The sequence below is a fragment of the Xenopus laevis genome, chromosome 2S (genome assembly GCF_017654675.1).
Source record: "Xenopus laevis strain J_2021 chromosome 2S, Xenopus_laevis_v10.1, whole genome shotgun sequence".
Lineage (NCBI taxonomy): Eukaryota > Metazoa > Chordata > Amphibia > Anura > Pipidae > Xenopus > Xenopus laevis.
The window spans coordinates 117,207,778-117,223,956 of NC_054374.1; the positions used below are offsets into that span (position 1 = coordinate 117,207,778).

Below are 16,179 nucleotides of genomic sequence, written 5' to 3' on the forward strand. Positions count from 1 at the left end.
TATAGTACTCTTATTTTAGGTAACGATGCTTAACATATGATATGCAGAACCAAGTGCTTTCAAACCTTTACCTTTCAATACAAAACTATTTCATTCTTTCCTTTTTGTTCTTGGTAGGTTACCTCACTACTGCGTCGTGTTTTACCTGAAGTGACTCCGTCTCGTTTGGCGAGTATTATTGGGGTAAAGTCTCTTCCGCCAGCTGACATTAGTGACATTATCCACTCAACAGAGAAAGGGGATTGGAATAAGATGGGAATATTGGACATGTTTCTGGGATGTATTGCCAAAGCCCTGACTGTCCAGCTAAAGGCCAAAGGAACTCCAATCAAAGGAGCTGCAGGAACCAGCGCAGGAAAGGGTGTTACTACTGTCACTTTGCCAATGATCTTCAACTCCAGGTATTTGCAGTGTTGTGATATTAGCATGCTGGCCCTAGGCTCTACATTTGCACCCTGCCTATCGATTCATTATTCATTTTAAGAGTATACCTTGTGAAGGAGGAATTTGTTCTTTATTTTTTCACATTCAACTATTCAGATTCAACTATTGTTGCAGTGTGCAAATGTATATGTATGTATGTATATAACGCTGGCTGAATACCAAAAATTACATTGTACAACATAAAGTGCAATCATTCAGTTCAGTTTCAAAGATTAAAGTACTTAACCTTTGGCTTATGTTTTATTACACTATAGAATATATTTTTAGTAATTTTTCAATCAGTTTTATTTTTTAATTCCCTAAAAAAATCCTTTAATTCTTTGCTGTCCTCTTCTCCCATTTTCCAGCTTACACATATGTTATCATTGACCACAGCAGCCAAAAAAATGTTGCACTGTTGTGCTGCAATTATATTGTTACTTTTCTTTTTGTCCAGGCCCAGTATGACTTGCCTCACATGTATGTTCATCTGCTGGCTTCTGTGCTGTTGTTTCAAGAGTCAGAACTAGCAGTGCTAAGAAAAAGGGAGAATGCTGCTTACAATAGCAGTTATATTTACAAATACCTATAAGCATTTGAACATTTTTTTAGAAAGCTGAATGGAATTACATTTTCTTTCATCAACCAAAAAAAATATTTTTGGTTGGAATTTCTGTTTAAGGGGTACAATAACCAGGACCTGATGAGGGTGGGATTGATAGTGCAGACGCCTATATTTCATTTCTTACTTTGAGTAAACAAATTTCATATACTCTACAGCTACCTGAGACGAGGTGAAAGCCACTGGTGGATGAAAGGCTCAACCCCTACGCAGATTTCTGAGATTATTATAAAATTAATCAAAGACATGGCAGCTGTAAGTTTCCATTTTGGTTTTGTTACATATCCACATATGGCTCTAATTAACTTCATGCACAATCAGTAGTGTAAATATTGCAAAACATGTATGTTACCTTACCAACCAATAACTAATAACAAAGCATTTTTCAGGCAAGGAAGTATGGTTGTTTTATTCAAAAGGAGTTTGTTGAGTTAATATTTGGATATCAGTGTCTCAATTTAACTAGCTAAATAAATTCTGCCAGGGCAACAGTGTTTTTTTCTTTGTAGAATTTGTTTACAAGTCTCAATCCCCCCCTATTCCTTTGTTCTATTTGTTGTATCAGTTTTAAACCTCTGTTGATATTTCCTGTGCCATTATTATGATCTGTGTACTACAGGGGCATCTTTCTGAGGCTTGGTCTCGAGTCACAAAGAATGCAATCGCAGAGACAATCATTGCACTGACAAAGATGGAGGAAGAATATCGATCCCCTGTTCGATGTATTGCTACTACTAGGGTGAGCCATTGCTTTCTTGACTGATATATAATTTCTTTAAAGCCTTGGAATTCCAGTTATAACTTGCCAATTTTTTTGCATTTCAAAAATAATTTCTGCCATCATAAAGGGGAATTAAAACATACATGAAGGACATTTGTATGCAAAGTATTGAAATTAAACATTCACATATAAAAAATAAAATCATATAGGTATTTTTTAGATGCCTTATCACATGTAAACCCTATTAATCCAAAAAAAATCAGTTAACACCTTTATAATACTAGATCAGCTCAAATGCAAGTCACGTTACACTGAAACGAATGTATTTAGATGTCATGTTTGTACTTGTTTAATCAGTATTGGTATGGATCCTGTTATCCAGAATGCTTGAGACCTGGGCTTTCTGGATAATGTTACTTTGAATAATTTAGATCTCCGTACCTTAAAGGGGTTGTTCGCTTTCAAACAACTAGTTGTTTTCAGATAGATCACCAGAAATAACGACTGTTATGCAGTAATTAGATGATGCCTGACTTTGATGCCTGAGCTCAGTAATCCTCAAAATGGGTGAAATGGGTGAAAAGAAGTGGAGAGGGCCTTCCTAGCGAACATCCATGTGTCCCCTTAATGACTGTTCCACCATAATAATGGCATTCTCAAGATATACAAAGGGAACCTCTCACTTACTACATTTTGGCTACAGGGCTGGAGGAGATGCAGCGCCAAGCCTAGCATGAGGCACATTTTATTTTGCTATTTCTAGGGAATTCATTTTATAAATGTAGTTAGCCATAATCATTGGCATTGACCTGCTTCTGCAAACACATGACATAGATAACTGATGACAAGAGATCAGCCTAGAGATGTCATTTGACAGTTAATGGATTAAAAAGTATATTAACGTTCTTAAATTTGTTTCTTATTATACTAGCTGTGGTTGGCAGTAGCTTCTCTCTGTGTTCTTGATCAAGACCATGTAGATCGCTTATCTTCTGGGCGATGGATGGGAAAAGATGGACAGCAAAAGCAAATGGTATTATGGCTTGTTTGTTTTGTTTTTAGATTGGCTGATGCAATGTTCAGTTATTTTAAAGTAACAAGCAAAAAAAGTTTTTTATATTCATTCCATTGATTTTTTTCAGCCCATGTGCGATAATCATGATGATGGTGAAACTGCAGCGATCATTTTGTGCAATGCTTGTGGGAACCTGTGCACAGACTGCGACCGATTTTTACATCTCCACCGGCGAACAAAATCTCATCAGCGACAGGTATGATACTGTAGCTTTAGAACATGTTGTCAGATACACCATCTTTAAGGCTATGGACACACATACGTTTAACTGTGGCGTTTTCAATGCGGTCTTTAAAAAAGCCAACTGCTGCGTTGCGTTTCAAGTTAAGGCTATGGCACTTCCGCTAGCGTATTTACACAGCGGTCAGCTTTTTTAAAAACCACTGCGTGAAATGCAGCGGGTTAAACATATGTGTGTCCATAGCCTAAAAATTGTTCCGGTAGGGTTAGTTGAACTCAATGCCTCCTAAGGCTCCTTTGATCTTGTTGCACCATTAATTGCTGTGTGTTAAACCTTAAAGGGGAAGGAAACCTAGTCGGTGCAAACCCCCCACCCCCCCCTCCCGTTTGTTGCCCACCCTCCCTCCTCCCCCCTGGCCTACCCGTCCCGACATCTTCTTCCACGCGATCTTCTTCCTGCTGTGAACGGCGTTGTGGCGCATGCGCAGTACATTTCGCCGGTACGGATCAACTGCGCATGCGCCAAAAGTCACGCGCATGCGCAGTAGATCATACCGGCGAAATGATCCTACTGCGCATGCGCCGTTCAAAGCAGGAAGAAGATTGCGTGGAAGAAGATGGACCTCCCTGGACTGGACCTGCGCAGAAGGGTAAGTAACAAGTTAGGGGCATTTGCCCAGCGGGACGGGTAGGCCAGGGGGGAGGAGGGAGGGTGGGCAACAAACGGGAGGGGGGGTGGGGGGTTTGCGCCGACTAGGTTTCCTTCCCCTTTAAACATAAATTCTTCTGCATTGGCATCCAGTCTACTGTACATTTTGTAAGGTGAGCTTCCTGCATTCTTTGGAAGTGTATTTAGAATTATCATGTGTAGTATTGATACTTGTATGTTACAGTCATGTAAATGTTGGAGAGACATAGGAAATAACTGAGGGTGGGCTTTCTCCCAGGGGGACCCATTACAATACAACTTTTTGATCTTAACTAACTGATATATTTTACTAGGTCTTCAAAGAAGAGGAGGAAGCAATTAAAGTCGATCTGCACGAAGGCTGTGGAAGAACAAAGTTATTTTGGTTAATGGCTCTCGCAGATTCTAAAACAATGAAAGCAATGGTCGAATTTAGAGAGCAAACAGGTAAATAAATGCACATACATTATACAAGTAGGAGGGTTGTACATCACATGTGGTCTGAATGAATCACTTTGCAAGAAGACCATTACTTTTGAGCCTTTAGTGGTAATGCAGAGGTTACGCTTGAATTTTTTTGCAAGTTGAAAAAGTTGCATCAGGCCCCATTCTACCAGGGGCAACAGAAACTCGCTCTTTGCTGCACTTGCAGGTCTTTAAATGCAGATAGTAAGTAAGTTGTATCTGCAATAGATCTGCTCCCACACCAGTGCTAATTCAGGCAGCAGATGCCCCAAAAAAACAGTGCTATGTTTAAATGAACAGTAACGCCTAAAAATCAAAGTGTTTTAAAGTAATAAAAATATAATGTACTTTGCCCTGTTCTGTTACAACTGGTGTATTTGCTTCAGAACATCTGCTGTAGTTTATATAATCAAGGTGCTTTGTAGCCATGCGGGCAGCTATTCAAAGCAGAAAAAAGGAGAAAAAGCACAGGATACTCAGCAGATAACAGATAAACCCTGTACTATGCAATGGGATTCTTTAGAACTTATCTGTTATCTACTGTATATCCTGTGCTTGAATGATTGCCCCATGGCTGCACAACAGCTTGTTTATATAAACTATAGTTGTGTTTCTGAAGCAAACACTCCATTTTTACCAGTGCAGGGTAACAGTACAGTATATTGTCATTCCTTTAAAGCATTTTAAATTTTTTGGTGTTACTGTTCCTTTGAGCCTCACTTCTGGGATCAACAAATAAGGTGAACTGTGGATCTGCCTATGAATTAAGTCTGGATCTGATATTATTATGAAGCAAACGACAGCAGGTGCAATGAAAAATGCTTTATTGCAACACTGGAAAAATCGATACATTGTAAATGATATATTTATTGCAGGAAACAATCTTGTAGTGTACAATAAGAGAATTGATCAAGGGACTGCATATTTTTGCTCTGTGAGTGATATTCCTGCTGACTGCTCCAAACGTTTCTAGATTATAGCCATGTTGTTTATTTTTGTTATTAAGGTAAACCTGCAAGTAGCAGCTCAGAAACATGTCGCTTCTGTGGCTCCAGAAATGGGACAGAACTGTCTGCTGTGGGAAGTGTTTGTTCAGATGCAGACTGTCAGGTGAGTGTCTCTTCTACAGACATGTCAACACACATGGATTATTCTTGCACTGCACTGAAATTCCCCCTCCTGGCCTTCTGCAGCCCAGGTCCCCGCTGTTAGGAATGTGTGTGATTTTTACTTGTCCCACCACTATAGAAAAGCACCCCAAATCCTCAGGAAACAGGCAGAGTAAGGGGGCACATGGCCTGGATGAAAGTGGGGTGTAACTGGGACAGAAAATGTGTGGTCAGGGATTGCTCTAGACTTAAATAGATCAGGGTAGGCATCCATGCTACATAGAATTTGGAAATGTTACCATTGATGGACAGAACTGATTCCAAATAACACAAGCTGTACTGGACACATTCAGGATCTGGCACCTTTGCAGGGAGATCTAAACAGACTGGAAATTGTTTTTGCAGATGTTGTTCAATATGCAGTTCCATCAGTACATCCCAACTTCTGCTCAGTGGTGCTTCAGATTAGGTACACTCTGCCCTGGTATCTTCAGGTGATTGGGCGATGCAGGCCACTTCTACCCTTAATTACCACTAAGGCAAATGGAGGAGAACCACAGGGACACTTGTGAATAATAAACTTATGTGTACAAGCAATGTCTGCAAAGTATTCTCCAATATTAAAAGGGTATAGATTTGTGGAAGGAGAGTCTCATTCTTCCCCTTTACAAAGCACTGGTCAGGCCCCATCTAGAATATCCAGTGACACTCTAGTCTATAGTGCTTAAAAGGGATAATTACAGATCAGAGAAAGTCCAGAAAAGTGAGTGAGCTGATAAAATCTCTAAAGCAGTTGTACTGACAGGTACATTAGATTTAAAGGGATGTAAAGGCAAAAAAAATACAATCCCATTTTTACTTTTTTTAATGAAAAATAAACCTCCAATATACTTTTATTAAAAAAAATGTGTACCATTTTTATAAGAAACCTGACTGCATGCATTGAAATTCCCCCTTCGTTTTACTTGCATCAGATGTTCCCTAGCTTCTCTGCAGGGAAACAGTCATGAATACGAACAGCAGGGGGAGCCCTCACCTTACTTCCAAGCCATGCAGAACTCAAGCAGCTTTGTTTGTGTCCCTGTAGGGCAGTCGGCGATTGTGTACAGATTTGTATTGGGTTTTATTTTCTCCTTTACATCCCCTTTAATGTTTCCAACTCCAGCGGCAGGGACAAAGATCATGGAGTCAGATTTAAACAGATAAACTGGGGTTCTCATTGAAGGATTATTTTGCTGCAGCCACTGGTTCTGCAGAGTTGGAGAAAGTTTGTATTAAACAATACAAAAACTATAAAATCCACATTAGATTACATGACAACACAAGACCCAGTGCAGTCGGCCTATTCTGATTATTAATCAGTCTTGCTGCATCAGCTTCTGGCAGATATTATTTGACTTGTGCTGTTTTGATAATTTATGATGATCCCTAAGCAGCCCAGACCACACTGAGCATGTGCTTTTTGCTTGGTCTTGCAAAGATGTTTAACAAAGTTACAAGATGGTGACCCCCTGTGGCCAACTTTGAAAGCAGAAATAATTTGTTTAATTAGGCTTCTGGTGCAGTAAGTTCATATTTATGTTTAGTATACAAAATACAGCATTTCTTGCATAATTCTGTTTTAGACTTTAGTTTCCCTTTAAGGGGTGTTTTAAACTATTGCCTTTCCTTAAATATAGCTAGATTGCTGATGCCACGTGTTTCTGTTCTAGGAGTACGCCAAGACTGCATGTTGTAAGACCCATTCCTGTGGACATCCTTGCGGTGGAGTAAAGAATGAAGATCACTGTTTGCCTTGTCTGCACGGCTGTGATAAAAATGCAAGCAGTCTGAAACAGGACGCCGATGACATGTGCATGATCTGTTTTACTGAGGCCCTCTCAGCAGCCCCAGCTATCCAGGTTTCATACATTTTAATATCCAATATGTTTAGAACAGTGGCTCCGTAATTGCAAATTGTATATACACTAAGGAGGTTATTTTTTAAAGTCAGATTTTTCTGGTTACATTGTAAAGTGTAACACAATGTTTTCATTGAAAAAAACCTTGATTTTTCGTGATTTATTAAACTCCGATGGTGTTAAAAGTACTCCCAACTCAGACCTGCCAAGTTAATGTAGAAGTCAATGGCAGATATCCAGTTGATATCCTAATCTGCAATGGGTTTCGTTTAATAATCAGAAGATTTCTTGGTTTTGAGCATCAAAGCCAAAAAAGGTAAAGTTTTTGGCAACCAATCCGCAAGATTTGTAAGATTTTTCATGATTGTATAGTTTTTTTCCCCAAACAGTAAATTTTCTGAAAATTTTATTGATGAATAAGAGAGAAAATTCAGTGCGGATTTGGTCGGAGTAGTTTTCAGTAAATAGTGAGAACTTTTTGGATTTTGATAAATAAGCCCCTTAATGTTTGACAAAGGCAGAACTTAAAGGTAATTTTATGGTGAAAACCCCATTTAAAGTTCTTTTAGTAGGGCAAGCATCAGTACACTTTATAACACAATAATGACAGCGTCAAATATACAGTGACATTTATTATATTATTTCATATTACATATTTGTCAAATAAAAGGATATTGTTTACAAATGGTTTTTCATTTTCCCTCAACACTGACACCCGGTTGAAGGCATCTGAAATAACTTTTTTATGGGCAAAGCAGGCAGTTAATAATGTGTGACATACTGGATGTACATTCCACTGAATGGCTTCTGAAGGGAAGCAAACTTCAGGCCTGATCCTTTAATGAATCGTATAGGTGCTGATGCAAACGACTGGTTTATATTCATATAGAATACACAAAAGTCATGAATATCCTGTAAATTATATCCTTATAAACGGTGAGTTCTGATGTCATCAGTTATAAACGGTGAGTTCTGATGTCATTTCTGTCACATGACTCACTGAAACTTGTGTATTATAATAAATAAAGTACCCCCAGTTGCAAAATATGAGGATATTAGAAGTTACCTTGGAGTTCCATGACCTGTATAAAAATGGTCATGAAACTCCTCGGTAACTTATAATATCCTTATATTTTACAAGAGGGGGTACTTTATTCACTATATAAATAGATCCCAGACTAGATCAAATGAATCCGTCTCGTCCAAGAGTTATATAAGTTATAGCTGGTCCTGCTCACTTTGTCTTTCTGACTCTATAAGGGCAGAGACACGCGGTCAGATTCGGGGAGATTAGTTGCCTGGCGACAAATCTCCTTCTTCAGGGCGACTAATCTCCCCGAACTGCCTTCCCGCCGGCTAAAATGAAAATCGTGGCGGGATGGCACTCGGATTTTCCTCGTGAGGCAACTTCGGGCGACTTTGGAAAACAAAGTGCTCCGAGTGCCATCCAGCCGGCAATTTTCATTCTAGCCGGCGGCAAGGCAGTTACAGAAAAGCCCTTATAGAAATAGCCCTACAGACATACATTATACAATATTGTGTTGTATTGTATTTTGTGACCATTATAAAACCACAAAATCTTTATAAGGACCTGGAACCCAGTGACTTCAAATATCCATAAATTTATCACCAAGCGGTGAACGAACACTCACAAACTAAAATAATTTATATTAGAACTAGCCCATGATTTATCATCTCATCTGGTTCCTTGCATGTAATATAAACTCATCTGTTTTTAGCCTAAAAAATGTGTTGATTTTTTTTCCTCCTCGCAGCTGGATTGCAGCCATGTGTTCCATATGCAGTGCTGTCGGCGAGTCCTTGAAAATCGATGGCTTGGTCCACGCATAACATTTGGATTTATGTCATGCCCTATTTGCAAGGTAAATAACATACGTAAATTATGTGAGCTATATAGAGGTGGTAACACTTCTTGATGGAATTAATCATTGTTGGAGCGCCTACTTTTAATCAGTATTTATAAAACGGAAAGGTAACCAGCCCAGTTTGAGTGAATTTAATCGAGTAGTTACCCTTATGCATCTGCTTATGTTAAACATTGCTGTTGGATAGAAAGTGAGTATTGCATTGGACTGAATTTAGGTGTGGGGAAAGAAGGAATGGTTAACCAAACATTTGTTTGTTTTTTCTTTCACTCTTGCAGAACAAAATAAATCACACAGTATTAAAAGATCTTCTTGATCCCATAAAAGAACTTTATGAAGATGTGAGGAGGAAAGCTTTAATGAGACTGGAATATGAAGGACTTCACAAAAGTGATGCTATTACAACACCCGGAGTCCGTTTTTACAATGATCCAGCCAGCTATGCCATGAACAGATATGCTTATTATGTCTGCTACAAGTGCAAAAAGGTACTTTCCCTATGTAATGTACAAGCAGGTGTCTGAAAGAAGCACCGAGCTCTTGTGTTTTCCATAAAAGGGCCAGTGAAAAGTGCACAGTGTATATAGGTATTGCGCCTGTTATCCAGAATGCTCGGGACCTGGGGTTTTCCGGATAATGGATCTTTACGTAATTTGGATCTGAAGTCTACTAGAAAATCATGTAAATATGAAATGAACCCAATGAGCCAGTTTTGCTTCCAATAAGGATTAATTATATCTAAGTTTGTATCAAGTACAAGCTCCTGTTTTATTATTACAAAGAAAAAGGACATTTATTTTTAAAATAAATGTATTTGATTATAATGGAGTCTATGGGAGATGGCCTTTCCGAAATTCGAAGCTTTCACGATAACGCGTCTCCGGATAAGGAATCCCATACTTGTAGTTTTAATATCAAACACAATTAGCACAGATAAACTGCTTCCTAATAATATCATTGTGTTACATTTTACATTCCATGCCTGCCCTCCGATTTGAGGAATTCTATCATCCATGGTGTTGGAAGAAGAGGATTGTAGAAAAATATATATTTGCATTTGAATGAAATGATTTTTTATTTTTTTTCCAAAGGCATATTTTGGTGGAGAAGCACGATGTGATGCAGAAGCTGGACAAGGAGATGATTATGATCCCAGAGAACTTATTTGTGGCGCTTGCTCCGATGTGTCCCGGGCTCAGGTATCTGCTGTTACATAGATCACTTCTCTATATATCTGACTTCAATTTATCTTTCTATCAGGTTACATTTCCTATAAAATATATCTTTAAATACATTCAAAATAGTAATTATGACATTAGTGACTTAGTAAAGATTTTTCTACAATTTGACTTCTTTTGGTTACAACTAAAGCCTAACCTAGTGCCCTAGAATGACTTAGTATAATAAAAATAAATCCTGTGAAGGTTTCATTTACATGGCCAAAGTGCTGACAGTCAAAGCAGTGAGGGGAGAGTTCTATCTTCTACCAATGTGCTGTACAGAAATAAAACTTGAATTGAACATGTACTTTTAATGCATGTGTAAAATTTTTCTTCTGCATTTGGTCCTGTTTTCCCGACAGATGTGCCCAAAACATGGTACAGATTTCCTTGAATACAAATGTCGTTACTGCTGCTCCGTGGCTGTGTTTTTCTGCTTTGGAACAACACATTTTTGTAATGCTTGTCATGATGACTTCCAGAGGATGACCAGCTTACCTAAAGAGGAACTGCCTCATTGTCCTGCAGGTAAATTCTATAAGCTGCCTTTATACTTTAATCCATTTCCCACCTTACAAAGTAATTCTCTCCAATACATTTCTAGAAATATGTTTGTTTTCTAAACTCCAGCAGAATAATTCATGCAAATGTGGATCATATGCATTTTTGCTGTGTATATTTCATAAAAAGTTATCCCTGCAGTTTTCCATTGCAAACTAAGATAGAGTCCTGCGATGAACCAATTTATGAAACCCGACCCGAAACCCGGACCTGCAACCCACATACTTACCCGCTTCCTGACCCGCAAGCACCTCACCTGCAACCCGATCCACTGACCATCAAGAAACAGGAAGTGCTGTCAATGTAAACCGGAAGTGACATCATTAGAAGTAGGCGTGATCAGAAAAAAAGGAGTAAAAACAGGACGTGCTGTCATTGTAAACCGGAAGTGATGTCATTCAAAGTAGGCGTGATCAGAAAAAAAGGAGTAAAAACAGGACGTGCTGTCATTGTAAACCGGAAGTGACATCATTCAAAGTAGGCGTGATCAGGAAAAAAGGAGTAAAAATAGGTAGTGCTGTCATTGTAAACGGGAAGTGACATCATTAGAAGTAGGCGTGATCAGAAAAACAGGAGTAAAACTCGCTATTGAGAAGACCGCGACCCTACCCACAACCCGGAGAACCGCGGACCTGCGTCTATACCTGCTCCCGAAACTTCATCGGGTAACCCGCGGGTACCCGACCCACTGCAAGACTCTAAACTGCGATACCTGAAATTAAATTATATAAGTAATTATTATTTCTGTTAAACTAAAACTGGGGAATTGATCTTTGTGTAACTGTTTATAAATGTTTAGACCTGGCAAAAGCACATTTGGTGGACTCTTTCCTTGAGGGAAGTCTTTAAGAACTGTTCATTTTCAGGTTCAAGTTCATCAATTTTGTGTTTGATTAGCTAAATATAATCAAATGATTAAGCCTCCTATTTACATTGCAGCCAATGTTTTAGCCTTTCCCAGAATTAACAATAGTATTGGAAACAAAAACTTAGCAAAGCAAAGGGAATAGTTCAGTGGCAGTTGTAAAACTGTCATTTTTTCAAAAAGAAAAATCTGATATAAACTGCCCAATGCTGATTACAAATGAATAAAAGAGAAGAAAATTAATAAAAGCGTGAAATACTCAAATGATAGCACTTCTTGCAACTCACAGCCCAGATGTATCGCTCTTGTAGATAAATCCTCGTCTGATACAATAATAGTTACATTTTGTTTTTCCTTTGAATCCAGCAAAAATCACACTGTCTCTACATTCAACAGAATTATTGCTGAGATGTTCTAGTAGTATCTGCCTTAGGGGTATCGCAAGGGGGCTTATGCTGTTTACAATTATATAATGTGCGCTGATCTGTTTAGTTCCACCTTTAAATATTCTGTGTGTATTTTTAAGTAGCTTATTCCTTTATTTCCTAATGGTTTTGTTTCTCCTACAGGTCCAAAAGGCAAACAGCTGGAAGGAACCGAATGCCCTCTTCATGTGGTCCATCCGGCCACTGGAGAAGAATTTGCATTGGGCTGTGGAGTGTGTAGAAACGCCCATACGTTTTAAATTCACCCATATTGGTGTTTAAGATTTGCATTCTTTTGTGAATTAAGAAACAGGCTTGTGCAGTCTGTTGCACCACATTTCCAGGCAGGTTCTGGACAACAGCCTGCAGTCAAGATGGGGACCATTGAAGTGAGTCTGCGAACAAGAATAAAGGGGAAGAAGGCTCCAGTTAACAAAGTCCATGCTGTTCAAAGCAAACTATTCATTTTTCTTAAACATCGGTATCTGTGAGGTGCACGCATGTGGTCATAACATATAGCGCCATCAGTAAGGCGCCCACTATTTACAAACGACTGCTCAAATATACAGCACTCATGGGGCAACTCACCGTGCCCATATATTATATATCATCAGAAGATGTGTCAAGCGGAGAAGTGACCTTTTAATATTCCAGTACAAGTGCACCTGCATCTTATGGAAAGAGAAGAATATTCTAGTTTATCTTCCAGACTGTTAAAACTGTCATTGCTGTGGATCTTTGCAGTGCACTCGGCAGTGAAATGGATTGTATGGTGGAAGGTGTATATGTATCCAGTTGTAAACGTTGTAACAATTGCTGTACATAATACTTAAAGATATCAATGTTTTGTCCAGTAATACGATTTATTACATTACAACAGCCGTTTCATTTAAACTTCTGGGTTAGGTTTGGGCCTGAAATTGAATGAAGTGCAATACTGAGTGTGCCTCATATCTCGCAGCTGTAAACTTTATGGAATGTGCACGTTAATAAAGCCACTGTACATTTTTTTTTATACAGTGACAGTCTGGTGAATGTTTAGGTTCTTATTTAAGATGAATGGCTTTCAAAAGAATAAAGAAATAAATAATGGTATTTGTCAGGTTTAGAGTTGTTTTCTTAGAGCTGCTTACCTTCTCTGTTCTGTCATCCCTTTTTTTTTAACCAAATAAAAATGGTCTGGGTAAGGTTATATGAGATTTCATGATCTGAGATGTCACACTGAGACTGGCTTCATTTTCTATGAAACACCCTAAGGGGCAAATTCACTAACCTCCGAAAATTCGCCAGCGACGGCTTCGCTCACAGCGCAACACTTCACAGGGCGTAGATTCGCCAGGACAACGCTAATTCACTAAAATCCGAAGTTGAGTCCAGGGCGCCAAGCGCTGCCAAAGTTGCGCTAGCGTCACTTCGCAAAGCGAAGTTGCGATATCGTTGGCTAATTTGCATGCAGTGGGGAGTTAAAGTTGAATGGGCGTATATGTTGCAGCAAATACATTACACTACACAAGCCTGCGAAACCTTAATAAAATAAAATAGTTATTATATTGCCCTACACATATGCCTACTGTATAGTTCACTGGTCCCCAACCAGTAGCTCGCGAGCAACATGTTGCTCCCTTAACCCCTTGGATGTTGCTCTCAGTGGCCTCAAAGCAGGTGCTTATTTTTGAATTTCTGGCTTGGAGGCAAGTTTTGGTTGCATAAAAACCAGGTGTACTGTCAAACGGACCCTCCTTTAGGCTGCCAATACACCTAGGGGCGACCAAATAGCCAATCACAGCCCTTATTTGGCATCCCCATGGACTTTTTCATGTTTGTGTTGCTCTCCAACTCTTTTTTACATTTAAATGTGGCTCACAAGTTAAAAAGGTTGGGGACCCCTGCTATAGTTTATGTGCCATATGTTAGGAAATGTAGTGGGGAAGCCGGTTACCCCAAAAAAAATTTACGCTATTTTTCAGCCCATCACCCTGAAAAAGTAAAAGACGCCTTCGTTTTTTGGGACTTTTCAACTATTTTTTGAGGAACTCCTATCTACTCTATTGCACTTCGCCTGGTCTGAGGTGGCGAAGGCAAGTCTGACGCAAGAGGTAACGTTCAGTAAAATCCGCATCTTAGTGAATTTGCGTAGTTACGTCCATTCGCCAGATCTCAAATTCTCCTGGCAGTAGGGAGCGAAGTACCACTAGAGTCTATCTCCTTCGTTAGCAAAGTTACACAGGGACCATTAGTAAATCGGTGAAGTACCGAAATGACGTCACACTGGCGAATTTTCGCCCGCGTTAGTCACTTCGCCTTTTTGTAAATTTGCCCCTATGTATAAGGATATATCTAAAATCCCCTGTCTGTGCATTTATAGACAGGGGGGACGTATTATACTGTATTTGTTAGAATCATAACTGTCCTTCCACTTCTACTGCTTCCTCTAGGCTTTGCAATTGGAATTTGTCCTGGTGCATAGGGAGTATCTACAGTTTTCAGGGCAAATACCTTGAGTATTGTGGGTGTTTATGCAAGAAACTACAGTTGCAGAGTTTCCCTAATCTAATCCTGAGTCATAAGTAGTAGTCTGGCTTCTTTGCAAGTTATTTTATGGTCATAACCACTGAAGACTGCTGAACACAAGCATTTAGCAAAATTAAATGTAGAAGGTGTCCTTAAAAGAACCTAAGAATATTAGGTTGTGACCTTTTGTAAAATATTGAATTGATTATTTTCAGTGTTCCGTTTCAGAGTGTATCAAGTAATCCTGTCTGATGAAAATAGGAAAGCGATCTTGGGTTGATTGAGTTAGTAACTTCTGTTTATAGACATTTTATGTAACTTTGGAAGCACTTTTTAAATTTACTGGTTATTATACCACCTCATCCTTAATTAAAGGGGAACTATTGTGAAAATGAAAAATTAATATAAGATTCATCTTACTGAAATAAGAAACTTTGTAAATACAATCAATTCAATATTCTGCATTGTTTCTGAAATAATGTAATTTATTTTCACTATCCCTCTCTCAGCATCTGTTTCTCTTCATTCTGTCTTCATGCAGCAGTTGGGTGTCCGATTCCTTTCTTAGCAGATGTATTACAGTTTATTCAAATAACTGATTCCAGTAAAAACAAAATCTAGCAAAATAACTGCCTTTTGCACAAATCCTGCATGTAGAGAGACAATATGTCTGGTGATTTTAATAGAGTGAGCTCTAATGCATCATCTAGGCAAAAGGAGCCCCCTATAAGATATATTGGATCTAACTGTTAATGAATATCTGACACCCAACTGCTGCATGAAGATAGAATGAAGAGAAACAGATGCTGAGAGGAATAGTGAAATAAACTTGATTATTTCATAAACCGTACCGAATTTTTAATTGATTGTATTTACAAAGTTTCGTATTTCAGTATGATGAAGCTTATATTAAATTTTCATTTTCGCGATAGTCCTTTAATATCATAATCTTGCAGCACTGGATACAAGAACAGACTCCATTAAGGGGTGCAGGCTTACTTCTTGTAGCAAGATGAAAGGATAAATGATCTGAACACTCTTCACTAGAGAGCTTTCTATTCTCTAAATGAGATGTTGTCTACCAAGCACTAGTCTAGATAGAAGGGGTGTGCAAATCTCCCTGCCACAGCTAGGATGGACTGCACATATTACTTCTAGGAAGCTACTACCTTCCTACCAAAACACAAATGACTGCCTTTGTAGCTAGGTGCCTGTATTTTGATAGCATCTCTTATAAAGCAAGAATTCTGAATGTTTCTCTTTTGAAAGTTTCCAACAATAGTGAATGAAGTCTCTGCAGGGTGTATATATACAGCGCAGGGACCTACTTCCCTAGTTATGAAAACATCTAAAGGTTCCTATTTTCCCAAACCATTCTAAAACTTTTTTGATTAAAATACATAACTAGGTCCTGAGCCCCATTTACTGATAAGGTTGTTACCAAGGCTGTGTTGTATCAGAGGAAAGGCATACATACAGTATATCAAAGAAATAAGCTTTACCAGTCTCTGGAGAGTTTGTACATAA

The 16,179-nt window shown here is 38.7% G+C and overlaps 1 protein-coding gene across 24 annotated transcripts in view; it reads left to right on the plus strand.

The window, feature by feature from the left end:
* The window catches only part of mycbp2.S (MYC binding protein 2, E3 ubiquitin protein ligase S homeolog), a 142,950-nt gene extending 129,617 nt beyond the window's left edge, over nucleotides 1-13,333 (plus strand). For all 24 annotated transcript variants that reach the window (XM_041584309.1, XM_041584318.1, XM_041584313.1 and 21 more), the window contains 13 exons: nucleotides 118-401; nucleotides 1,204-1,300; nucleotides 1,665-1,784; nucleotides 2,698-2,799; nucleotides 2,909-3,037; nucleotides 4,024-4,156; nucleotides 5,181-5,284; nucleotides 6,996-7,184; nucleotides 8,960-9,067; nucleotides 9,349-9,558; nucleotides 10,162-10,269; nucleotides 10,653-10,818; nucleotides 12,286-13,333. In XM_041584309.1, coding sequence (XP_041440243.1) covers nucleotides 118-401; nucleotides 1,204-1,300; nucleotides 1,665-1,784; nucleotides 2,698-2,799; nucleotides 2,909-3,037; nucleotides 4,024-4,156; nucleotides 5,181-5,284; nucleotides 6,996-7,184; nucleotides 8,960-9,067; nucleotides 9,349-9,558; nucleotides 10,162-10,269; nucleotides 10,653-10,818; nucleotides 12,286-12,401 — 1,866 coding nt within the window. In that variant the 3' untranslated portion in view covers nucleotides 12,402-13,333. The remainder of the gene's footprint in view (nucleotides 1-117; nucleotides 402-1,203; nucleotides 1,301-1,664; nucleotides 1,785-2,697; nucleotides 2,800-2,908; nucleotides 3,038-4,023; nucleotides 4,157-5,180; nucleotides 5,285-6,995; nucleotides 7,185-8,959; nucleotides 9,068-9,348; nucleotides 9,559-10,161; nucleotides 10,270-10,652; nucleotides 10,819-12,285) is intronic.
* The last annotated feature ends 2,846 nt before the right edge of the window (nucleotides 13,334-16,179 follow it).